Source organism: Ceratotherium simum, chromosome 5, assembly GCF_057802395.1.
Source record: "Ceratotherium simum simum isolate JZ-2026a chromosome 5, ASM5780239v1, whole genome shotgun sequence".
NCBI classification, from domain to species: domain Eukaryota; kingdom Metazoa; phylum Chordata; class Mammalia; order Perissodactyla; family Rhinocerotidae; genus Ceratotherium; species Ceratotherium simum.
In genome coordinates this window covers 16069280-16096237 of record NC_141904.1, presented here as the reverse complement: position 1 = coordinate 16096237, position 26958 = coordinate 16069280, and the positions used below count along the sequence as shown (strand labels likewise).

The 26958-nt window shown below is 37.0% G+C and overlaps 1 protein-coding gene across 2 annotated transcripts in view; it reads left to right on the top strand.

The window, feature by feature from the left end:
* NCK1 (NCK adaptor protein 1) overlaps positions 1-26958 on the top strand; it is a 69739-nt gene that overhangs the window by 27291 nt on the left and 15490 nt on the right. For both annotated transcript variants that reach the window (XM_087430524.1, XM_087430525.1), the window contains exon 2: positions 17805-18048. In XM_087430524.1, coding sequence (XP_087286650.1) covers positions 17823-18048 — 226 coding nt within the window. In that variant the 5' untranslated portion in view covers positions 17805-17822. The remainder of the gene's footprint in view (positions 1-17804; positions 18049-26958) is intronic.

Sequence of the window (26958 nt, the reverse complement as noted above, 5' to 3'; positions counted from 1 at the left end):
GTAGGTCGAGGGGTGATGAACTTCTTCAGCTTTTATTTATCTGGAAATGTCTTAATTTCTCTTTCACTTTCGAAGGACACTTTTGCTGAATATTGGATTTTAGTTGACAGTTTTTTTCTTTCAGTATTTTGAATATATCAACCTCCTGTCATCTAACCTCCAATGTTTTTGATGAGACATCTGCTGATAATCTTATTGAGGATTCCTTGTGTGTGATGATTCACTTCTTTTTTGCTGCTTTCAAGATTCTCTCTTTCTCTTTCAATATTTTCATTATAATGTGTCTCAGTATGAATCTCTGAGTTTGTCATACTTAAGAGTTCTTTGATCTTCTTGGATGTTTATATTCATGTCTTTCATCAAATTTGGGACATTTTCAGCCATTGATTTCTTCAGATAATCTCTTTGCCTCTTTAGTCTTTCTTCTCATTCTGGCCCTCCCACAATGCATACGTTGGTTCTTTTACTGGTGTCCCACAGGTCCCTTTTTCTCTGTTTACTTAAGTCGTAACTTTGTGGTCCTTCTTTGTGGTCCTCAGTCTTGATAATTTCAATTGCCCTATCTATGTGATCGCTAATTCATTCTTCTGCCTGCTCAAATCTGCCTTTGAATCCCTGTGGCGAATTTTTCATTTTTGTTACTGTATTTTTCAGCTCCAGAGTTTCTTTTTTTTTTTTTAATTTTTTGTTTATTGCAGTAACATTGGTTTATAACATTGTAAAAATTTCAGGTGTACATCATTGTACTTCTATTTCTGCATAGATTACATCATGTTCACCACCAAAATACTAATTACAACCCATCACCACACACATGTACCGAATTATCCCTTTCACCCTCCTCCCTCCCCCCTTCCCCTCTGGTAACCACCAATCCAATGTCTGTCCCTATGTGTTTGTTTATTGTTGTTGTTATCTACTACTTAATGAAGGAAATCATGCGGTATTTGACCTTCTCCCTCTGACTTATTTCACTTTGCATTATACCCTCAGTGTCCATCCATGATGTCACAAATGGCTGGATTTCATCGTTTCTTATGGCTGAGTAGTATTCCATTGTGTATATATACCACAGCTTCTTTATCCATTCGTCCCTTGATGGGCACTTAGGTTGCTTCCAAGTCTTGGCTGTTGTGAATAACGCTGCAATGAACACATGGGTGCATGTACCTTTACAAATTGGTGTTTTCAAGTTCTTTGGATAAATACCCAGCAGTGGGATGGCTGGATCATATGGTAGTTCTATCCTTGCTTTTTTGAGGAATCTCCATACTGTTTTCCATAGTGGCTGCACCAGTTTGCACTCCCACCAGCAGTGTATGAGAGTTCCCTTCTCTCCACATCCTCTCCAACACATGTTGTTTCCTGTCTTGTTAATTATGGCCATTCTGACGGGCGTGAGGTGATATCTCATTGTAGTTTTGATTTGCATTTCCCTGATAGTTAATGATTTTGAACATCTTTTCATGTGTCTGTTGGCCATCTGTATATCTTCTTTGGAGAAATGTCTGTTCAGGTCCTTTGCCCATTTTTTAATTGGGTTGGTAGTTTTTTTGTTGGTAAGATGCATGAGTTCTTTATATATTTTGGAGATTAAGCCCTTATCAGAAGTATGGTTTGCAAATATCTTCTCCCAATTGTTAGGTTGTCTTTTTGTTTTGTTGATGGTTTCCTTTGCTGTGCAGAAGCTTTTTAGTTTGATGTAGTCCTATTTGTTTATTTTTTCTATTGTTTCTCTTGCCCAGTCAGACGTGGTGTTTGAGAAGATGTTGCTAAGATGTCGAAGAGCGTACTGCCTATGTTTTCTTCTAGAAGTTTCACAGTTTCAGGTCTTACATTCAAGTCTTTAATCCATTTGGAGTTAATTTTTGTGTATGGTGTAAGGTAAGGGTCTACTTTCATTTTTTTGCATATGGCTATCCAGTTTTCCCAACACCATTTGTTGAAGAGACTTTCTTTTCCCCATTGTATGTTCTTGGCTCCTTTGTCAAAGATTAGCTGTCCATAGATGTGTGGGTTTATTTCTGGGCTTTCGATTCTATTCCATTGATCTGTGTGTCTGTTTTTGTGCCAGTACCATGCTGTTTTGGTTACTACAGCTTTGTAGTATATTTTGAAATCAGGGAGTGTGATACCTCCAGCTTTGTTCTTTTTTCTCAGGATTCCTTTTTAGAATCAGAATTCAGAATTTCTTTTTAGGTTTTCTATTTCTATAGATATTCCCATTTTGTTTATACATTGTTTTTTCCTACTTTCTCCATATCTTCCTTTAGTTATTTGAGCATCTTTAAGATGTTTGTTTAAAGTCTTTGTCTAGTAGTTTTGTCCTCTGGTCTTTCTCCAGGATGATTACTGTTGGTTTATGGGCCTTACTTCCTGTTTCTTTGTATCCCTTGTGATTTTTTGTTGTTGTTGAATACTGGATACATGAATCGAATAATGTGGTAAACGTGAAAATCGGATTCTCCCTCTTCCTCAGGGTTGCTGGAGGTTTTTTTGTTTGTTTTGTTTTTTGATTGTTGTAGGCTGTCTCTGTGCTGAGAATCAACCTGAGGTATAAACTTAGGCTCTCCTCAGGTCTTTTCTGAGCTTTTGCCTTCTCCTGAGCATGTGTGTTGCCTTTCTGAATTACCCTGTTCCTAGGTCTTTAATGTCTGACTCCTAAAAGGAGAAAAAGAAAAAAATGAAAGGAGACAGGGAAAAAAAGGCACCAGCCTGAGGGGGTGTGCAACAGAGGCTGCCTGCCTCTGTCAGCTCCTCAGTGATCAGAAGTAGCAATCAGCTGTCAGACAGAGATCCTTGGTATTTGGATGGCAAGATTCTTCTTGCCCACCTTGGCTCCTACAGGCTTTTCTTAGAACTAATGCACAGCCCCATGGCGCAGAGCTGGGGGATGGAGGATGGGTAGCCGTTGCTGAGCTAAGAGCTAAAATTGACTGAAATTAACCAAAATTTATAGTCCAAGCCTTCCTCTGGAAGTTTCAAGCCTTGGAAGACTCCAGAGTTCTAAAATAGTTACATGAGACAGATTCTGCTAGTACAGTTGTTGTCTACGTGGAGGGACAGATTCTTGGTGCTTCCTACTCCTCCATCCTCCCAGAATCTTCTCATAACTTTACAAAAAGAGTTTCATTATAATTTAGAAGAGTTGTTATCTTTTTCTCTTTGGTTTTCAGGAACTCCAGAACAGTAAGTTCATTGTAACTCAACGCAAATACATTTGAGGCCTTTTATTTAGCTTTCAAGTCTAGATACATTTGAGGCCTTTTATTTAGCTTTCAAGTCTAGATACATTTGAGGCCTTTTATTTAGCTTTCAAGTCTAGATAGCAAGTGCTTAAAGGAGGAACTCATATTTCTGATACTTTTTTTTCCCTAGGGAGAAAACTAAATGCTTCCAACTGAAAGAGGGTGAGAGTGGAAACAGACTACTTAAGGAGGCATATGCCTTTATTACTACTACTAGTGGTAGTGAGAATGGCGATACATGGATTTGTTTGAGTCTGTGAGGGAGGTAAAAAGGAGATGTCTTGAGATGTGGGGGTTGACTGCCTGGGATTCATTAATCCAGGTAACTGGATTAGTGGTGGTTTATTTGCTGAATTATAGAATACAGAAGCAGAAACTTTGTAGGGCAAGGTAGTTAAGTGTGAGGTGCCTATGGAGTAGACAAGCACAATGATTTAGAATTTACAAAACATTTTCATACCTAGGAATTTTAAGTAATAGTGTACTGGTTGGTTCCCTGTAACTCTAGTAGGTCCCATGGCATGCATGGGCCAAAAGGATAATGGGAGGTACAGTAAACTTTAATAGGGCTAAGTGGTAAAGTCCTAGAACTGCTTTTGAATAAAAATTACATAAGCACATAGAAGACATGAGGAAGAGTTAGAATTAAGTGCAACAGTTAATATGAAAAATACTCAAATGTTGTGATTAATTGTGTGTTAAATATGTCTGGGATTTCAGGTGACCACAGTTTGGTTGTGTCAGGAGAATATGTCTGCTAAAAGTGATGACACAATCTAAACCTCATTTGTACTGTACAGCATGGGGAAATGATAGTTCCACTGTCCCCTGTGCTGTATATATTCTTTTGGAAATATGTACAACTCAGAGTGACACTAAGACAGTAATTATAGAGTATGTTAAAAGTAAAGAGTGGACTAGTGAGGGGTTAGTCTATGAAAAAATTAGAAAACACAATACAAATCTGGTTTTGTTTAGTCCATAAAATTTAAGGGGAAACTTAGATCATAGTTTTGCTGCTCAAGAGACTTTCTGTTATTATCTGATTCAGTTCCCCTATTTTGCAGATAAGAAAATGGAGTTTCAGGGAAGTTGATATGACATTCCCTGAGTCATAGCTAATGGCACACCAGTGTCTAGAACTCAAGTATGTGGTTAGAAAGGAAATTGAATGTATTGTAAGCATATTTTATTTATAGAAGCAGGACTGGGCCTAGGGTGAGGCAAGCAAGTTGCCTAGGGTACAGAATTGAAGGAGGCACTCACTCTTAGGTGCAGACCCGGCACTTGCAAGATCCTTATTTATCAAAGTAATATATGAACGTGGTTTAAAATGTCAAATAGTGCCTTTACTTCAGATTATCCTGTAATTTTTTATTTTCCCCATTGTGGGATTCTTATCCATGTTGTTTCATTAGTAAGAGTGTTTAACAATTAAAATTACTTGACAAGATAGATTGGTAAAGATAAAACACTGAATGGAATAAAATCATCTTATGAATTGCCTTGTCTTTTTGTGTTACTTATAGCATATTGAAGTTAGTTATTTGGGGATTTTTGCCCCCTTTATTGTTTACTGAGAGAGCCATAGCCCAACCAAACTTCCGGAGTTAGTCACTTGGGTATTGTCACTCTGCTGATTTTTATCAGAAACAGGAAATTGTCAAGTTGCGTGTTACAGTATAGCAGATTCTAAAATTGCATTTGTATTAGCATGAGAGTTTTCCTTTTAGAATTTTCTTATGTCACTAGCTGGTTCCTTACTTGATCCTCAGAATATAACAGCTGGCTTGCTAAAAATGATCATATTTATCATGACCTATATACATGGCAAACAGTGCCCTTCCTCATAGTTTACATATCATACACAATATGATTGATACAGTGATTTGACAAACTTAGTGTCATTAATATATAGATACACCTAATGAATTCGTAAAAGTAGGTTGGAGAAGAACATATTTTTACGTGTTTGGCCTGATATAATTCTCATATTTAGATTAACAGTCCTCTAAAGGTTTCTGAGGTGGACGGACCTTTTAGGGAATCTACAGGGCCAAAATTGTTTTCAATACTGGGATGTTAATTTCCGTTTTCACTCTGGAGTTTCCAGAGGCTGCATGAAATCCAATGATATTTTATAATAAGATGTCAACATTTGGAAAAGCTGTGAAACTCAGTAAATTTATATTGCGGGATGTTACAAAATCATACATGAGTAAAAACAGGTCCATTTAAAGTAGAAGACCAATGAATGTTTTATGCTGTATATTTATTTTAGTTTACATAGAATAAGATTCACACATTTTGGAGTGTGAATGAGATTTGAGACATACTTAGAGTTATGTAATCACTATTACAATCTAAATACACAAGAGTTCCTTCACCCTCTCTCAAGAAAAAAAAATCCCTTGCTTTGTAATCAGACTCTGCCCCCACCATTAACCTGTGAAAACCACCCATCTGTTCTCTGTCCCTATAGTTTTGTCTTTTCCAGAATGTCATTTAAAGCCTTTTGAGTCTGGCTCAATAGGTTTCTGGGTCATATGGTAAGTGTATGTTTAACTTTAGAAGAACCTGCCAAACTGTTACCCGTAGTGGCTGTAATTTGCATTCCCACATGCAGTGTATGAGTTCCAGTTGCTCTGCATCTTCTTTGGCACCTGGTACTGTCAGTTTGTGTGTTTCCTTCTTTCTCTCTCTCTCTCTCCCCCCCTCTCTCTCCCCCTCCCACCCCTTACTTTCTTCTCCATCTCTCTTTTTAAGCCATTTAATAGCTGTGTAGTGAGATCATTTTGTGGTTTTAATTTTCATTTCTGTAATTATTAATGATGTTGAGGATGTTTTCATGTGTTTATATGCCATCCATATAGGTTCTTTGGTGAAATATCTGTGCAAATATTTTGTCCATTTAAAAATATTTTTGCCACATGGCTTTGCTGGGTGCAGCCTGAGGCAGTTCTCCCTGGGGTGGAATTACACACCAGTGACTCTACTGGCTTTGGGTTGGGAGTCGTCTGGCCTGTTGAAATCCAGATGATGTCCTCTTTTGAAGGGAGGCAGCCTTAATGATCTCTGAATTGCTTTTGGCATCCTTCCCTTGTCTTGAAGGCTATCTCAAGTTCATAGCTGAATAGATCTATATGGTCCCATCCTGTAAAATCTGAGAAAGCTGATAATCTTCCTTCATTCCTTTCTGTCTTTTTCCAGTTCAAATTGACTGTTTCCTGCTGGGGTGGCTGATTAAGTCCAGTGTTCAAACCAACACTGATCTCTTTATCAAAGGGTCTCTTGGCCCATACATACCCTTAGTGTTCTGTTCTTAACATGCTTCCTCTTTTTTTGCAATATGGATAGGCTGAGCATTTTCCAACTTTTAAATTTACGTTAAATTTCTGCTTCCCTTTTGATTAACAATTCCATCTTCAAGTTATTTCTCTTCTTATATTTTACTGTAATCATTCAAAAGAAGGCAAACCACACCTTTAATACTTTGCTTACAAATAGCTTCAGCCAGATACCCAATTTCCAATAGCATGTTCCTCATTTCTTTGTGAGAGATGAGGTATTCTCTAACAAAATTGAAGTCTCTAATTCTCTCTGAGGTATTCTCTAACAAGATTGAAGCTTTCTCTACAGCTCTCCACTTCTTCTGAGCCCTCAGGAGAAATTGCCCTTAACAGTCCATTCATGGCAATGTAGACTTTCTAGCATGCACCTCCAGACTCTTCCATCCTCTGCCCATTATATAGTTCGGAAACCACTTCCACGTTTTTAGGTATTTGTTACAATGGCACCCCCACTTCTTCTTATCCCAGTTTTGTGGCTTAGTATATGTTTGAGCTGCTATAATAAAATATCCCAAACTTGGTGGCTTATAAATAGCAGAAATTTATGGCTTACAGATCAGGAAGCTGGAAGTCTGCGATTCAGGTGCCAACATGGTTGGGTGAGGTCTCTCCCCTGTGTTGCAGGCTTTTTGTAACCTGAGGTAGTAGAAAGGCTAGGGAGCTCTGTGGGATCTCTTGTATAAGAGCACTAATCCCATTCCTGAGAGCTCCACCCTGATGATCTAATCACCTCCCAAAGGCCCCACCTTCTAATACCATCACCTTGGGGGGTTAGGATTTCAACATGAATTTTGGGGGGGGGACAAACATTTAGACTATAGCAATAGTATTCTTTTATTATATTTTTAATGTCTTTGGGTCTATAATGATATCTTCTCTTTCATTTCAGACATTGGTAATTTGTCTTGGTCATTTTTGCTAGAGTTATCACTTTTCTTAATCTTTTCAAAGAACATCTTTTGGTTTTAATGGTTTTTCTCTTATGTTCAGTTTCAGTCTCACTGATTTCTGGTCTTATGTTTATTATGTCCTTCCTTCTATTTTCTTTGGGTTTAATGCACTCTTCCTTGTCTAGTTTCTTAAGACGGAAGCTTACGTTATTGATTTGAGACCTTTCTTCTTTTCTAACATTTTACTAGTAGCATTTTAATGCTATAAATTTCCGGCCCCTGACAGAACACGTTTTTAAAAAATATTTTGATAACTGAATTTTAATGTAATTGATTTTATTTTCAGTCTTAGGTATTTTTATGCATTTAAAACTTTATCCTGAGTAGGGGTTATAGGTTTTACCATACTGCCAAAAAGGGGAGGGGGCCCATGGCAAAGAGAGGGCAAAGAGCCCTTGATTCTTTGTTAGTTTTTGTGGGGTGTGGGTTCTTATCTGTTAGTATTTTCAGATGAAATTGTAGGGTTCTAGCTCCCACACCAGAAATTGGGAGGATGGATGAACCACTAAGGCAGAATATTGATAATTGAGGTTGAATGGTAGATATGGAGTTCATTGTACTATTCTCTACTTTTGTATGTGTTGAAAATTCCCATAATTAAAAAATTTAAAGCTTTATATCAGTTTTTATTTATAATGCCAATAATATAGTAGAATGCCTTATTTTTGTACATTCTGAGGAACACCAGATAATATTCTTTTTTTTTTTTTTTTTTTTTTTTTTGTAATTGATAGGTAAAGAATAGTACCTCAGTTTTAGTTTTCACTTCTTTAATTATAAGGGCATTCAGGATCTTTTACAATACCTTTTGATCATTTTACTTTCTCTTCCATAATTGCTCTTTGTTCTTTGCCATTTGTGTTTGTGTGTGTGTGAGAGTGTGAGTGTGTGAGGAAGATGGTTCCTGAGCTAACATCTGTGCCAATCTTCCTCTACTTTTTGTATATGGGATGCTGCCACAGCATGGCTTGATGAGCGGTGTGTATGTCCGTGCGTGGATCCAAACCCGAGAACCCTGGGCCGCTGAGGCGGAGCCGCACGAACTTAATCACTACGCCACTGGGCCAGCCCCTACCATTTTTTAAACTTATTAAATATCTTTTCTCATTTTTTATATGAGCTTAATGTTACAAGAGCTTCAACACTTGAACATACAACAAATATTTCCCCCAGTTTATTAGTCTTTCAACTTTGTTTTTTGATGTTGATGGCAGGTACAATAGTGGCTCCCCAAAGATGTACATGTCTTTTCTCCAAAACCTGTGAATATATTGTCTTACATAGTTAAAGAGACTTTGTAGATATAATTAAGTTAAGGATTTTGAGATGGGCAGATTATTTTGGATTATCCTTATGGGCCCATTGTAAATTATAAGGGTCTTGATGAGAGGGAGGCAGAAGGATTAGAGTGAGAAAAGGAGATGTGATGATCAGGCTAAAGGTCAGAGTGATACAGTCATGTGTCAAGGAATGTGGACAGCTTCTAGAAGCTGGAAATGACAAGGAATGGATTTTCCCCTACAGCCTCCAGAAGGAACGCAATTCTGCTGACACTTAAATTTTAGCCCGTAAGACCCGTTTCACATTTCTGACCTCCAGAACTGTAAGATAATAAATTTGTGTTGTTTTAAGTCACTAAGTTTGTAGTAATTTGTTACAGCGGCAGTAGGTACTAGTGTCATTTGCTGTACAGAAGTTTAAAATTTTCATTTTATAGTTTCTGACACTGGGATCATGGTAATAAAAGAATTCCTTGCATCAAGAATATGAAATTATGGGCTGGCCCCGTGGTTTAGCGGTTAAGTGCACGCGCTCCGCTGCTGGTGGCCCGGGTTCGGAACCCCGGGCGCACACCGACTCACCGCTTCTCCTGCCATGCTGAGGCTGCGTCCCACATACAGCAACTAGAAGGATGTGCAGCTATGACATACAACTATCTACTGGGGCTTTGGAGGGGAAAAAAAATAAATAAATAAAATCTTTAAAAAAAAAAAAAGAATATGAAATTATTTCTATATTTTTTGTTTTGCTTATTGTTAATCAGTCTATTTTATTTTAATTAATCTTTAGTTATGAGTTAATTATGTATCTGTATGCAGTGATAAGAAATCTTACAACTTACTGAGAGATCCAGTGTATCTTTTACTCAGTTTCTTTCAGTTACTTCCAGCAAAAGTATAGTACAGTATAATGACCAGGATATTAATATTGATACAATTAAGGTACAGAACATTTCTATTACCATAAGAATCCCTTATGTCACCCTTTTATAACCACACCCACGTCCCTCCCACTCTCACCCCCTGCTTAACCCCAGACAACCATGAATCTGTTCACTATTTCTATAATTTTGTCATTTTAAGAATGTCCTATAAATGGAATTATACAGTGTGTAACCTTTGGAATTGGCTTTTTTTTTTTCACTCAGCATAATTCCCTGGAGATACATCCAGGGTATTGCATGTATCAATTATTTTTTACCTTTTTATTGCTGAATAGTATTCCGTAGTATGGATATACCACAGTTTGTTTAACCATTCACCTGTTGAAGGACATCTGGGTGGTTTACAGTTTTTGGCTATTACAAATAAAATTGCTATAAACTTTATAAACTTTTTCATGTAAAATTTCTTGTGTGAACATAGTCTTCATTTCTCTGAGGTAAATGCCCAGGAGTACAATTGCTGGGTTATATGGTAGTTGCATGTTTAGTTTCACAAGCAGCTGCCAAACTGTTTTCCAGAGTAACTGTGCCATTTTACATTCTCATCAGCAATGTGTGAGTGATCCAGTTTCAACATATCCTTATCAGCTTTTGGTATTGTTACTCTTTTATTTTAGCCATTCTGATAGGTGTGTAGTGACATCTCAGTGTGGTTTTAATTTGCATTTTTTTTTTTTTTTTGTGAGGAAGATTATCCCTGAGCTAACATCCATGCCAATCATCCTCTTTTTGCTGAGGAAGACTGGCCCTGGGCTAACATCTGTGCCTATCTTCCTCCACTTTATGTGGGTTGCCGCCACAGCATGGCCTGACAAGCGGTGCCTCAGTGCACACCCAGGATCTGAACCTGGGCCGCCAGCAGCGGAGCACACGCACTTAACCGCTATGCCACAGGGGCGGCCCCTGCATTTTCTTAATAGCTACTGATGATGAACATCTTTTCATTTGTTTGTTTGCGATCTGTGTGTCTTCTTCAGTGAATGTCTCCATGTCTTTTGCTCATTTTCTAATTGGTTTTGTTTTTCTACTGTTGAGTTTTTCCTTTTATGGATCTTGGTTTTGGTGTCAGGTCTAAGAACTCTTTGCCTAGCTCTGTAGCCTGAAGATGTTCTCTTACGTATTTTCTAAAAGTTTTGTAGTTTTACGTTTAAGGTTGTCATCCATTTTGAGTTAGTGTTTGGATAAGGTGTGAGGGTAGGTCATTGTACATTTGCCAGTACAGTACAATCTTGACTACTATAGCTGCATAATGTTTTCCCCCACTTTATTCTAACTTTTAAAAATTGTTTTGGCTATTCTAGTTATTTTGCCTTTCCATATACATTATAGAATAATATTGTCTATACATAAACAATTTTGCTGGGATTTTGATAAGAATTACATAAACCTGTTTATCTGTTTGGGGAAAATTGGCATCTTTACCATGTTGAGTCTTCTATTCCATAAACACTTTTATTTAGATCTTCTTTGATTCTTTTGTCTGCATCTTGTAATTTTCAACATGTAATCCTCTTCACATTTTGTTAGATTTGCCCCTCTTTCGTTTTTTTCCTTTTTTATTTGAGTGATTATAAATGATATTATATTTTTAATTTTGGTGTCCATTGTTCATTGCTAATGTATAAAAATACAGTTGATTTTTGCAGGTTGATCTTATGTCCTGCAGCCTTGCTGAATTCACTTGTTAGTAGTAGGAGGTTTTTTTTGAGGCTTCCTTGGAATCTTCTATGTAGTAGTCAGTCATGTCATCTGCAAATAACGAGTTTTATTTCGTCCTGTCTGATCTATATGCTGTCTATATCCTTTTCTTGTCTTACTGAACTGGCTAAAACTTGCAGCACTATGTTGAATAAGAGTGGTGAGAGTGGATATCTTTGCTTTGTCCTTGATCTTAAGGGGGAACGCATCTGTCTCTTACCATTAAATATGATGTTAGCTGTAGGTTTTTTTGTAGATCTTTTTTTATCAAATTGAGGAAATTCCCCTCTACTCCTGTTTTTCTGAGAGCCTTTATCATGGGTGTTGAGTTTTGTTAGATGCTTTTTCTGCATCAAGTAATATGCTCATACGATTTTTCTTAGCTTGTTAATGTGGTGGATTATACTGATCAATTTTTGAATGGTGAACCAGCTTTGCATCCCTGGAAAAAACCCTACTTGGTCATAGAGTATTAATTCTTTTTACATACTGCTGAATTCTATTTGCTGATATTTTGTTAAGGATTTTTACATCTGTATTCATGAGGGATATTGGTTGGTGGTTTTCTTTTTTTGTACTGTCTTTATTTAGTTTTGACATCAAGATAATACTAACTTCAAAGATAAATTGGGAAGTATCTTCCCCTCTTCTCTTTTCTAGAAGAGATTATGTAGCCTTGTTGTTAATTCTTTAAATAATTGGTAGAATTCTTCAGCAAAGCCATCTGGACCTGGAGATTTCTTTTTGGGGGTGGAGTCTTTAAATTACTAATTTAACTTCCTGAATAGTTAATAGGGCTATTCAAATTATCTATTTCATGTTGGGTGTGTTGTGGTAATTTGTGTTTTTTGAAGAATTGGTCCATTTCCTCTAAGTTGTAGAATTTGTGTGTGTGTAGAGTTGTTTATAGCATTCCCTTATGATCCTTTTCATGTCTGCAGGGTCTGTAGTATATCTTCTATTTCACATTTGATATTTTTAATTTGTGTCTTCTCTCTTTTTTTCTTGCTAGAGGTTTGTCAATTTTATTGATCTCTTCAGGGAAACCAGCTGTTTTTTTTCATTGATTTTTCTGTTTTCAATGTCATTGATTTGTGCTTTTATCCTTATCATTTCTTTCCTTTTGCTGATTTGCTAGATTTATGTTGCTTTTCTTCTTCTAGGTTCTTGAAGTAGGAGCTTAGATTACTGATTTGAGACTTTTCTAACTAAATGCCTTTAGTGCTATAACTTTCTCTCAGCACTGCTTTAGCTGTGTCCCATAAATTTTGATAGGTTGTATTTTCATTTTCATTTCAGTGTAATATTTGATTTTCGTTGAGACTTCCTCTCTGACATGAACCCATGAGTTATTTAGAAGTATGTTCCAAATATTTGGAAATTTTCCTGTTATCTTTCTATTAGTGACTTCTAGTTTGATTCTGTTGTAGTCAAAGAATACATTGTATGGTGTCAGTTCTTGTAAATTTGTTGAGGTTTGTTTTATGGCCCAGGAAATGGTCTATCTTGGTATTTGTCCCATGGGCACTTGAAAAGCATGTGTATTCTGCTGTTGTTTGGTGGATTGTTCAATAAATGTTGGTTAGATTCTGTTGGTTGAATGTGTTATTGATTTCTTTTATATCCTTGATGATTTTCTGTCTGGCTGATGGGTAGAAGTCCTGGCTCCTTAATTGGCTTTTACTTAAACCACCAGGTAGAGATGTTGTGATGCCTTGTTAATAGCCTCTCAAGGGTAGGAAGTCTGGCTTTCCTACTTGGTCTTTGTGGGTATGCGTGGGGCCATTTTTTTCTGTAGTGTTTGACTGGAGTAGAGTGTTTATTGTCTAAAAGTTTTCTGTCTTGTTAGGCTGTTCCGTTTTTGATCCATTGTCTGGGGAGCACTTGGTTTTGTTGTTTTGGGGTTTTTCTGTCTGTGCCCATTGGTATATCTAGGTTGCCAATCTTCATCTCCAAGTCTGGGATATATCAGGCAAAAGTAAAACTTAGGGAATTCACCAGTATGTTGTTCCTTGAGTCCTAAGGTCCTAGCTGATCTGCCTTCTTCTCTTTACCTTTCAAAGTTTTCTAATGTTTGTTTTATGTATAAATTACCATGTTTTTAGTAGTACATAGCTGGAGGAATTGGGAAAAGTGTAATACTCCCTCTTCCTGGAAGTAAAAGTCCTCTGTGTAATTTACTTTTGTGTGTGTGTGTGTGTGTGAAGAAGATTGGCCCTGAGCTAATACCTGTTGCCAATCTTCTTCCTTTTGCATGAGCAAGATGGTCCCTGAGCTAACATCTGTGCCAGTCTTCCTCTACTTTTTGTATATGGGATGCCACCACAGCATGGCTTGATAAGCAGTATGTAGGTCTGCATCTGGGATCTGAACCTGTGAACCCCGGGCCACCGAAGCGGAGCATGCAAACTTAACCACTGTGCCAGTGGGCTGGCCCCTGTCTAATTTACTTTTGTATGTAGTGTGAGGTAGGACTGAATATTTTTTTCCCAAATAGATAGCTGTAGACCTGGTATCAGTTATTGAATAACTCATTCTTCTCCAATGATTTGAAATGCTACCCCTGCTGTATATGAAATTCTCATATATTTGCATGTTTATACACACGGAGTAGAAGTTAACTGACTTGTCTGATTAACTAAACACCTACATTTCTGTTATGAAACAGTACAACCTGATAGCCTTGACATGTTTCCACTCTTATCAGTTGAGTTGAATCTGCTTACCAGGAGTTAGCTGTACTGTTTCTTTCAGGTGTGCTTCTTACTATAATTTTATATATTATATAAACAAACCAAAATAGTGCTAAATGACAGTGTTTGTGAAAACTAAGTTGATTGCTTTGGAAAGACTTATCAAAGGAGGTCACTTTAAAAAATTACTTGCTTTTGAAGTAGGTCTGGGTGAGACCACTGTAAATATTGGGGGGAAAGATACACGAAAATCCATTTTGTGTTATGTGGTTTGAAGTACTCCATCTACTTTAAAAAGCCAAAACCAAAACTCATAGCTAGTACGTTAGAGAAAAGGGATTTTAAAGCCACCTGTATGTAGGTGTATCTGTTTTTAGATCTGTCTATATTCTGCTAGTCTATTTGACTCTGCACCAGTATCATATTATTTTAAATTGCCTTAACATTTTAGTGCATTTTGATACTGATAGGGTGTGTTTGCCTATACAGTCATGCGCCACGTAATGACGTATTGGTCAATGACTGACCTCGTCCATTCTCTAGCTGGTGACAAAATGGTTGCCATAGTTGCACGCCTCACATCTGTACATGACAGAATACAGAGACAGTCTTTTTACTATGTTTGTCAAGAACCAGCCAGCTTTTCACTGAAGTTTCTAGCATAGTTTCCTTTGCATCCCATTGGACTTAAGTGGGTTAAAGTGGACAAAGCTAGCAAGGGAGAGATTGTCATGATTGGCTTAGATAAGGGTTCTCAATCCTAGTTGTATGTTAGAATCACTTTGGTAGCTTTTAAAAATACTAATGCCTGGGCCAGCCCCGTGGCTTAGCGGTTGAGTGTGCGCGCTCCGCTACTGGTGGCCCGGGTTTGGATCCTGGGCGCGCACTGACGCACTGCTTGTCTGGCCATGCTGAGGCCACGTCCCGCATACAGCAACTAGAAGGATGTGCAACTATGACATACAACTACCTACTGGGGCTTTGGGGAGAAAAAAAGAAGGAGGATTGGTAATAGATGTTAGCTCAGAGCTGGTCTTCCTCAGCAAAAAAAAGAGGAGAATTAGCACAGATGTTAGCTCAGGGCTGATCTTCCTCACAAAAAAAAACAAAAAACAAAACTAATGCCTGAGTGACACTCCAGAATGACTAGAGTCTCTGAAATAGGGGCCCAAACTCTTGTATTTTTTTTAAAACTCCATAAGTGATTCTTCTGCAGAGAGGGCGTTGAAAGCTATAGTCAGTCCCCCAAGTTGCATGGCTAAAATAATAGCGAGGTGGCAACTAGAAGGATAATCAGGATATTATTAGGAAAAGAGAAAAATGAATGCTGAGTATACAACCTACAGTGTTATTATACCAACTCTTATTTTTTCCAAAATATTGTCAGTTTTATATGTTTACTTTTCTAGATAAATTTTAAAATCAGTTTGTCAAGTTTCAGAATAAATTCCATTGAGATCTAGGATTAAATTTCATTAAATTTATAGATTAATTATGGGGAAGTGCGGGTTCCTACAGGGAAGGAATCAGAGTCAGTGCCCAAGTATCCCTGAGAAAAATCTCTCTGCTTTCCAGTGTCTCAGAAAGTCTATCACTCATTGTTGTAATTTTTTACATCATGTACCATTAATTATTTAGACTTGGTTATAAATTTTTATTTGGAGATAATTTCAAACAGAGAAAAGTTACAAGAATACAGATTAATTTTTCTGGTTTCTCTCTGTTTATTATTCCTTCTTGAATACCACATCATCCTCTTTTTTTTAGCATTATTAGTTATTTTGCTGCTGTACATGCTTAAGTCATTCTTTCAAAAGAATGTGTGGTAAGTTTTGAGGCCTTGCGGTGCCCCCCCCAAAGTATCTACACTGTAGATACAAAAGTATCTACACTTGAATGCTACTAGATGTTGAATTCTAGATTAAAGTGCATTTCCCTGAGAACATTGAAGAAGTTGCTTCATTGTTGAGAAAAGACAATGCTATTCATTATCAAAAATCAAAAGCTGAATATATTTGTTCGCTAAACCCGGGGTAGGTGTTTATGTAAAATAATCTCTCTGAAGAAAGCAGAAAGCTGATCTTGATTCAGGAGTCAGTTAGGTTTGTAATTTTCATTTCTTTGTTTTAAAAGAGTTTGTATAAATTGGAGTTATTTGTTCCTTGAATTTTAATAGAACTTGCCTGTAAAACCATCTGGCCCAGGTGTGTTTATTATGGGAAGATTTCTTAATGCCTGATTCAATTTATTACTTTTGTTATTTTCATTTTTATGTAAATTTGTACATTTTCAGACTTATTGATAAAGTTGTTTATAATATTCCATGTCTTTTGAATGTCTGCAGCATCTATAATTATGACTCCCTTTCATTTCTGGAGTTTGGGTGTGCTTTTTCCTTTTTTCATTGATCAGTCTTGCCAGAACTGTGTCCATTTTGTTAGTCATGACAGAACTGCTTTTTTTTGTGAGGAGGACTAGCCCTGAGCTAACATTTGATGCCAATTCTCCTCTTTTTTGCTGAGGAAGACTGGCCCTGGGCTAACATCCGTGCCCATCTTCCCCTCTTTTATATGGGACGCCACCACAGCATGGCTTGACAAGTGGTGCGTCAGTGTGTACCCGGGATCCGAATCTGCGAACTCCAGGCCGCCAAAGTGGAGCGTGCACACTTAACTGCTGCGCCACTGGGCCAGCCTCTGCCTTTTTGTTTTGTTGAGACTTTCTTCTATATCTTTGTTCTCTGTTTCATTAAATTCTGCTTTTATTTTTATTGTGTCCTTTTTCTACTTTTCCTTATATTCTACTTTTTTAACTGCTTAACACAGGTGCTCAATTCATTAATTTATTTTTAGCTTTTCTTATTTTTCTGATGTAACTATTTACAACTAAGAATCTCCCTTTATATACTCCTTTTGCTGCATTCTGCAAGGTTGGCTATATAGTCTTTTTATTATTTTGCTTCCATTTAAAAAAAATTCTATTATTTCTTCTTTGCCTCATGAGTTTTTAGAAGTTTCCAAACATGAGGTTTTTAAAAAGCTATCTTTTTGTTATGGTTGTCAGAGAATATGGTTGTAGAATACCAAGTACGTGAAAGTTGTTGTGACTTTCTTTATGGCTTAGCATTTGATCGATTTTTGTATATATTCTGTTTGTATTCTTCTGTTTGAAAGTAATGTTTGTATACATTTGTTAGCTCAAACTTAATGGTTGTGATGTCACTTCTTTTCTCAGCTTACTCATTTTTTTGTCTCCTTGATTTATTACTGTGATAGATATGTTAAAAATTGTCCTCTGTGACAGTGGATTTGTCCATTTTTCCTTGCATTTCTATCAATCTGTGTTGGAGCTGTGTTAATGGATACATATAAGTTTAGCTGTTATATATATTGAATAAGACTTTTTATCATTCTGTGGCAAACTTCTTTATCACTAGTGACGGTTTTGCATTAATCTCCTTTTGTGTGTTATTAATATAGCTATAGCAGTTTTGTCTTGATTAGTATTTGCCTAGTGTATTTTTTTTTTTCATATTTTTACTTTCTACCTTTCAGTGCTCTTAGGTTCTTAGGTGTGTCTCTTTTGAAAGGTAGACTAGTACTATTTAAAGGTTATAAGACATATTTTCTATGTGGTTACAGTGCTGAAGCTGCTGAAAGATGGCAGAAGAAGCGGTGGTAGTAGCCAAATTTGATTACGCGGCCCAACAAGAACAAGAGCTGGACATTAAGAAGAATGAGAAATTATGGCTTCTGGATGATTCTAAGTCCTGGTGGCGAGTTCGAAATTCCATGAATAAAACAGGCTTTGTGCCTTCTAACTATGTGGAAAGAAAAAACAGTGCTCGGAAAGCATCTATTGTAAAAAACCTAAAGGATACCTTAGGTAAGTTATTTTTGTAGTAAAACAACAACAATACTTTCTTTTAAATGGATGCCAGAGCTTGGTTCTTTGTACACCATTTTGGCAGCGTTTGGCAGAATTGTCTAGAAAAGGCCAGGACTGAAATTTCAGCTAGGCAAGGTAAGTTTGGCTCATAGCAGGTGTTCAAGTCAGGTGACCAGTGACGGTCATAAGTGTTAGTTGCAGTTTCTGTAAATCTAGCTGGTGGATCTGGCCAGTTCAAGGGTCAAGCCAGAGTGGTGCTAATGAGCAGAAATGAGCAGATCTTTTATCAGGGGCTCCTTGAACCACGAGTGCCTGTTGGAGTTGAGGCAAATTCTGCGTCTAATTGAGACAGAGGTGACTGAGTGAGATGCAGAATTCCCTCCTTGGCATTAAGGCAACTTATTTTACATGGCATATTGCTGTATTTTAACAACTCATGGCTCGCATTTTGAACTTAGCTTTTAAAAACAAGCCATCATTTTATTCTTTTTTTTTTTTTTTGTGAGGAAGATCAGCCCTGAGCTAACATCCATGCCAATCCTCCTCTTTTTGGTGAGGAAGACCGGCCCTGAGCTAACATCTATTGCCAGTCCTCCTCCTTTTTTCTTTTCCCCAAAGCCCCAGTAGATAGTTGCATGTCATAGCTGCACATCCTTCTAGTTGCTGTATGTGGGACGCCGCTTCAGCATGGCGTGGCAAGCGGTGGGTCGGTGTGCGCCCGGGATCTGAACCCGGGCCACCAGCAGCGGAGCATGCGCACTTAACCGCTAAGCCACGGGGCCGGCCCCATCATTTTATTCTTATATTTGAAAAAAGAGGTTTATATTGTGGATCATTACTGTAGATTAGCATCTACAAAGCTGATCTCTTTCCTGTTTTGTTTCTCTTTTTCCTCTTCTTCTAACTGTAGAGTTTGTTTTTACTGGCCCTCTGTCAGGGCCAGAGATAGTGGAACCTGCCTTGGACTGGGCTTGGCTGAGCTGATAAGAAGGAAATGTGCACAGACGAGGACTGGCCTCTCTCTCTCTCTCTTTTTTTTTTTTTTCCTTTTAATTAAGCTCTCCTTGGCTGGCAGGAAGGAATTGGGAGGGACGAAATTTCATTTTTGGTATTCAGGCAAGTGTGCTGTTACTTAATAGTTCTTTATATGTATGTAGAAGAGAAAGTAAGATTTCTCCTTGTAGAGATAGTTTGGGAATAATGTAGCATGATTGACAAATATGAAATACTGTTGACTAACTGCTTTATGTTAGTTTTTGTTTCCTATTCAACATTATTGTTATTCTAGACTAAAATGTTCTTTCAATTATCAGCAGTAGAAGACAAATCTTTTATGTTGTTAACCATTGTAAAACAGCAAAAACTAAAATATAGTACGGTTAAAAGTAAGATACAATGTATTGGAATATCGGTTTCTGAGCTAAAAACATTTCCAGTATTCTAAGTGTAATTTAGTAAATAGAGTTATTAGTTTGAATTTTCACCATGACGTGTAACTGCTATATCTGAAGTTATCTTTTTATAAGATTTCAAGGTTTTGCAAATAGGATCATTATTATTAGTTTTTAATATTGGTTTTTAAATGAAAGACAAATCAGAATGAGATTTTCCTTCAATAACTGAAGAGACCAGAGTTAGATCCAGGAATACTTCTGATTTTGTAAATACTGGACATTTATTTAAAGCATGTTGATTAGAGAAAATTAGGGTAACTTCTATCGAGAAAGTATGCCTCATAGTGATGAAGGCACAGAAAGGAATAGGGCCACACTCAAAGAGAATTTTTTGTTCTTTTTTAAAAGGATACTGGTATCCTCAGACTAGAGCAAATGTGACAGTGATTAACAAAAGATAGTGAAAAAACTAATATAGAGCAAAGAGGAAAAATATTCCAGTTTTAGATATTATTGCATATAAAAATCCCAGTTTAGATGCAATTTTTATTATTTGTTGATACTCCTGGGAAGTCTTCCATACTATTTTCTGATATTATTGAGACAATTTTAGCAAGACTTTATTTAAGTCCTAGGATATCTCTGTTAACTTTATTACCATATTACAATTATTGCTGCCTGTATTCCAGGGTACTTGATGTTGGGGAAGAGGGAGAATCCCCCTCTGCCCTTTCCCTTAAGGTTCTTATGGCTGGCCAAATAATTAAAAAGGCAGGTTAGCAGGAGAAAATCAAAGTTTAATAACATGTATACATGGGAGAAACTCAGAAAGAGAACTGAGCAGCAACTTGTCATTCTGACTAAGCTGCTCGCTGAAGTATTTTAGCTAAAGGTGAGAAAGGTGTTGTGGGAGTAGTGGTTTGGGATTTTAGAGGAGAAGAAAACAATTCACATGGAGATGAAAATGCAAATGTTTGTCTGACACCTCTTTACAGGGCCACCTAGAGAATGTGGCCAGGGAGAGAGAATTTTTGATAAGGTGGGCTTGGTCCCTTTCTTATTGCAGCATTTTATTTTACATTATACTACAGCCATCATATGGTAGCGGCTCCTTCCTGGAACAGGTCTTCTTTGTTAAATTCTGTAGACAGTTTGGGAGGGGAAACTCAAATGTTCTTCCTGAGTCTTCTGAGCCTTTATTGTCTTCAGCGCGAAATAATCTGCATACCTAAGTGTTGCATCTTGGGGCGGCCTGCCCTGAACACCATCATTGGAAACTTTCTCTTTTAAGTTAGTGATCTGTAGTTAGCCTGTATAATGATGTAAATACACCTTTTGCATCAGACAGCCTTCTCTCCTTTCTCAGAATTTCTGAAGCCCTTTTTGGTGACTTAAATGTCTCATAGAATTAATGGATTTGTTTCACAATGATTTTGCTGGTGGCGACATTGTTTGAAAGTTAAGGGAGAAAACAGAGGAAAGAATGAATACGTTAATATATTTTCTTTCTTTTTTTTTTTTTTTTTAAAGGTTTTATTTATTTATTTTTCCCCCAAAGCCCCAGTAGATAGTTGTATATCATAGCTGCACATCCTTCTGGTTGCTGTATGTGGGACGCGGCCTCAGCATGGCTGGAGGAGTGGTGCCTCGGTGCGCACCCGGGATCCGAACCCGGGCCGCCGGCAGCGAAGCGCACGCACTTAACCGCTAAGCCACGGGGCCGGCCAATATATTTTCAACTATTGAAAATATTTATGTGCTTTAAAGTTTCTTCCAAAAAATATGTCTGAATAATAGGTCACATTTGGGGCCATCATGATATACTTGTTTTACAGGTTCTGTTATAGTTCAGGGGGAAAAAACACTTTGGAAAGAGAGAAGCCTCAGAAAAATCTTTCTATTGCCTGGATGTGGGCCAAGTCACGTGGATTGGGTGTGGGGAGTTTGAGTGTAGCAGAACAGACCAGGAAGCTCACTGACAATTATCCTGAGCTGTGTTAAACTGACAAAAGAGAACACGGGATTTTTGCTCAAAATGGATTGGTTAAACATCTTTAAAGATTTTTTCAGTAAGTTAATCTGTTTATTAAATCCATAGTTTTCTTTAGTTTTTTAATTAGATTTTTCACTTTTGTGAAAACTCTATGGAGAGAACCTGGTGGGTTTATATAGGCTGGTGCTTTATGTTGTTTACGAAACATAAACTAAATGATTGGTGATACATCAAATAATATTAGTTTTGACTTGATAAGTAAAATAATTTTAAAATTTTTGGTATCAATGTTTAAATAAATAGGAAAAGAATATAAATGATTTGAGTTTGATGCAATTAGTTCTAATTCAGTAACTTTGAATTTATCACAGACACTTGAAGTGAATGAAATAAATTGTAAACATATTAAAAATAAGAGAAAAAAAGGATTAGGTGAGCAGGTTCCTTCATCCTCAACATTTGAATTAACATGATTTGTTTTAGTACTTTTAACTTAGATTGTAGAGGAACAGTGTGGAAGAAAACATTCAGTAAAAGCACCAGTAAAGAGAATATTTTGATTTAATCAATGTAGGATGGCTTGAAATTGCTGTTTTGGTGAATGTGAAATTTGATATTTTGAAATGAGTTCTGAGAGCAGCTGCATACAAAGAAAAAACATTGAAAGAAAACAGTGAATTCATGGGATTGTTTTTGAGTACAGGTCATAAAAGGAATACTAATTTGCAAGAGCCTAATCTGTGTATCTGGTGATGGCCTTTTTATGATCTCATGATAGTGAACTTGATTTTGATCTCTTTGATATTTGCTTGGTGTTTCTAGAAAAATGAACAGAGGAATTGTTGTAGAAGTCTCTTATGCATAAGGAGTCTAAGGAAACAAAGAGTAACCTGTCAGAGATTTCAGGGAAAAGCGCAAAATGGAAAAGGAGAAAGCACTTTGTTGAAAAAGAATGTTGTAGTGGTAATGTAAAGACTAATTTGTTTCTTTAGTTAGCTTTGGTGGCCAAGTGAATCCTTCTGGAATATATCTCTTGTTTACTTTTGGAGAGTTATTAAATTTTTAGGTCCTTTTTTTTGGTTTTCCTTGTAAAGAGCTTATTAATTTATTTATTCATTCATTTTTCAACATATTTTTATTGGGAACCTAGTGCAAGCCAGGCAAAATCATAAAATGAAAAATTAATAAGGGATATTGACCATAAATCAACCAGAAATGGTATAAAAAGAATATACTGTATCATTGATACAGTGATTTAATATATACCATTAATACAGTATAAATTATCATTTTCTCTATTGAGTAAATTCATTTTTAGACTGAGAGTCAGGATTTGAGATTTGTAACCAAAATATTCCTTTCCTCACTGCCTGCAGCAAGCCAGAATTTATGTGTATTTTGCTTTATAGCTTGTCAGAGTAGAGAGAGGCTATTGGCCCACCTATTCCCTGAATGAACTTAAAAAGTAGAGAAAACAATTTATGTGTTCCTTGTGTGATAGCCAGAATACCCTTGAAAACAAAAAGGGCACAATGTTTTAGATGAAACAGAATAATTGAAAACAATAGGGGCCGGCCCAGTGGCGCAAGCAGTTAGGTGCTCGCCCTCTGCTTCAGCACCCTGGGGTTCACCGGTTCGGATCCTGGATGCGCACTGATGCACCGCTGGTCAAGCCATGCTGTGGCGGCGTCCCATATAAAGTAGAGGAAGATGGGCACGGATGTTAGCTCAGGGCCGATCTTCCTCAGTAAAAAGAGGAGGATTGGCAACGGACGTTAGCTCAGGTCTGATCTTCCTCACAAAAAAGAAAAGAAAAGAAAACAATAGTTTATCATACTTCATGTAGATGAAATGAACAGATAAAAATACAAAAATTTACATAAAAACCTGTCATGGAAGGAACACCGTATATTTGTATTTAGAATTCCTTAGTTCTACTCCCAGATATACCACTTATTAGCCATGTGCCCAAGAGTACGTAACTAAACTTTCCTGATTTCCTATTCCTTATTTGTAAAGGAGAGAGTTGGGCAAGACTAGATGATCCTGGAAAGTCCCTTCTAACTCTTAAGAGTCTTACAGTCCTGGTAAACAACTGATCAGTCTTACATATGTCATAGAAATCATGGGAAAATTCATAACGGCGACAAACTGGTTTTGAAGAAGTAGGAAACTAAGAACAGAATTATAGTTCCCTAAAGAATTAGAATAACCAGCCATACTTTCTTTGGCCTCATTCTATGGAACATTTATTTACCCAGTAATTTAGATGGAGGGAAAATGACATGCTTAAAAGTAAAGAAGACCTAATGCTGGAAGAAAAACTAATACATTGGGTTCAGAAATATATTTGAAAGCTGAAAACTGAGATAGAAATAAACAAGATGAATGGGAACAGACCTTAATGTAAAATTCTACATTAAGGTTTTAAAAGAAATTGAAAAGATTGCTGACAATCTGGCCTGGCAGCAGTTTACATGAGTATAAGGATTAGTAAGAGCTGCTGTGATAATGTAGGTGCTAAAAAATTCAACACAGTTCGTGATGGCATTGATTCATATCGTGAATCACCTGATTCACGCTCAGGTGAAGGGATGCAGTAGCTTCCTTATGTGTGAGCTAGCCAAATAAAACATAGTTTATCCACTTTGGATAGATATACTTAACAGTGGTATCGAGAACCTCAGATGCTTCCAAATAACTGGCATCCAGTATATTAAGAATTTGGAAACTGGTTACATACGAAATAGTTATGGGTCTAAAGATTTGCCTTAGGAAGAGGACAGCTATCATGTCCAGATGAAATACTCACAGTGCTTAACCAGATTCTGAACAACTTGAGGAGTTAATACATTGTTTTGGTCAAGAAACAGTGCTGTAGGAAGAGAGAAGACCAGGGGATAGGAGTGAGGGGAAGATTGGAAGCTATACTAACACTTGTGATTTTTTTAAACAAAGCTAACGGTAAAAATGGCTGCTTCCGAATTGTGCACATCTTCAGTGCTCAGACCTGAGCACTTCTCTCCCAACCCTGGCCAGGTCTAGCTATATAATGCTATAATAAAAGTTTAAGTATCTTTGAAAAAATAAATGCTAAAAGCACTAGGAGGAAGGAAAGTAATAACTACCACTGATTGAGTGCCTGCTCTGTGCTGTGCACTGTGATGAGTGCTATACTTATAAATTTTAAAAATTCTTTACAAAAATTTTATGAGGTAGATACTTACTACACACCACCATTTCACAAACAAGGAACCTGGAGTTTAAAGAAGATTAAATAACTTGACCAAGACCAGATTAACCAGTAGGTAGCAGGACTAAAATTTAAACTTAGGGTCTTTCAGAGTTTTCCTTGTGCACCTATTATGACAAAAGGGTAGTGAAAGGATTGGAGTCAGATAAGCGATGGATTGGAAAGATTTGATGCAAAAGGGACTAATTGAGATTAGGGGGATTGTGGTGAACTGTGAAGTTGGGAAGAATTTGGAAAAGGTGATATTGATCTGAGGGAGCCTGCTTGTTGTGGAATCTGAGGGAGCCTGCTTGCTGTGGAATGATGTAATTGTTGCTGATTATACATACATTGTACATAATTGAGAAACTAAGAGATACTAATACTTTACATTTGTATAATTTTCTGAAGTACTTTTGCATGTATTCTCTCATCTGAGAGCAGGAGATTGGAAGGACCATTTTTTAGCAGTAGGAACAAAGGACAATAAACAAACAGCCCCTTCCCAAAGAATTGTAAGCAAGAAAAAAGCAAGCTATTGGTTATGCATACATTTGTCAGTCATTCACATGATAAACAGAAACAGAACACTTAATATGGGCCAGGCACTGGGGATAGATAGAGAGGTGATTAAAAACGTTGTGTTTCATCTCAAGGAAGTAAATACTGGTATACAGAGTGTTGAGTGTTGACAGTAAAAATATTTACAAAGAATAGTAGTGGCACAAAGGAGGAGGTTATCAGTTCTGTTTTAGGGAGAGAGAGGAAAATCTTCAGTGAGAAGATACCTTGACTGAGTCTTGAAGAATGAGGATGGCAGGTGTTTTAGGCAGCAAAACATCATGTACAAAGGCTCAGAGTCTTGAAAGAGCATGGATTTTTTTGTAACCGAGGAGCTTCTATGGCTGTACATTAGTTGAACAGGTGTGAGCTTTTAGACATGCTCACAAGAGAGATCGTGGAGGGCTTTTTGTTGCATAGAAAACAAATATTTATGTTTGTTTATTATGTTGTTTGTTTATTATGTTGTTTATTATGTTACATAGAAAACAAAGCTTATGTTCTTTCCCTGAAATATTTCTGGCTTCTAAGATTAAAATAGGTTGTTTTTGGTGTTTTCCCACTTGGTACTTTAATTGTTGGGTCTGTCCAAAAATTCATTCTTTTTTTGACAAGATATAATTAGTCTTAGACATTATCTTTTTCAGTATTAAAAAAATCATTTTGGAACTAGCTTTTATTTTAAAGTTTAAAATTTTGTATTTGCTTAGATCAGTATTCAATTTTAATCCATTTAACAAACATTTATTGAGCATCTGCTGTGTATACAGTTCTAAATAGTATAAGAAATGCAGAAGATTAATGAGAAATAGAATGCTCCTCTCCAGTAGTTTATGCTCTAGTAGATGGGCTTAAAAGACAAACACAGGAAACACTGTCATACAGTACCTCAGAAGTACAACGTGCTAGGGTGCTTAAAAAAGGAGAGCTTACACATCATTGGGGGTGAGGGTAGGAAATGAAGGATGTTGAGAAACATGGAGTGGGAAGATGAATAAAATAATAAAGTTGTTTGAAATGATTCTTCTTGAATGGGTAGATTTTTGAGAGGCAGAGGTTTTTCTGTTTTTTTATTGCGGTAACATTGATTTATAACATTATATAAAGTTTGGGTGTATGTCATTATATTTCGATTTCTGTGTAGATTATGTAACGTTCACCACCCAAAGACTGATTACCATCCATCACCATACACATGTGCAAATCACCCCTCTCACCCTCCTCCCTCCCACCCTTCCCCTCTGGTAACCGCCAATCCAATCTCTGTCTCGGTGTGTTTGTTCTTGTTGTTATTTTCTGTTTATGAGTGAGATCATATGGTATTTGACTTTCTCCCTCTGACTTATTTCGCTTACCATAATACCCTCAAGGTCCATCCATGTTGTCACAAATGGCCAGATTTCATCCTTTTTTATCGCTACTAGTATTCCATTGTATATATAAACCATTCGTCCCTTAATGAGCACCTAGGTTGCTTCCAAGTCTTGGCTATTGTGAATAAAGCTGCAGTGAACACAGGGGTGCATGTATCTTTACGCGTTCATGTTTTCTTGTTCTTTGGATAAATACCCAGCAGTGGAATAGCTGGATTGTATGGTAGTTCTATTCTTAATTTTTTGAGGAATCTCCATACTGTTTCCCATAGTGGCTGCACCAGTTTGCACTCCCACCAGCAGTGTATGAGAGTTCCCTTCTCTCCACATCCTCTATAACACTTATTTCCTGCC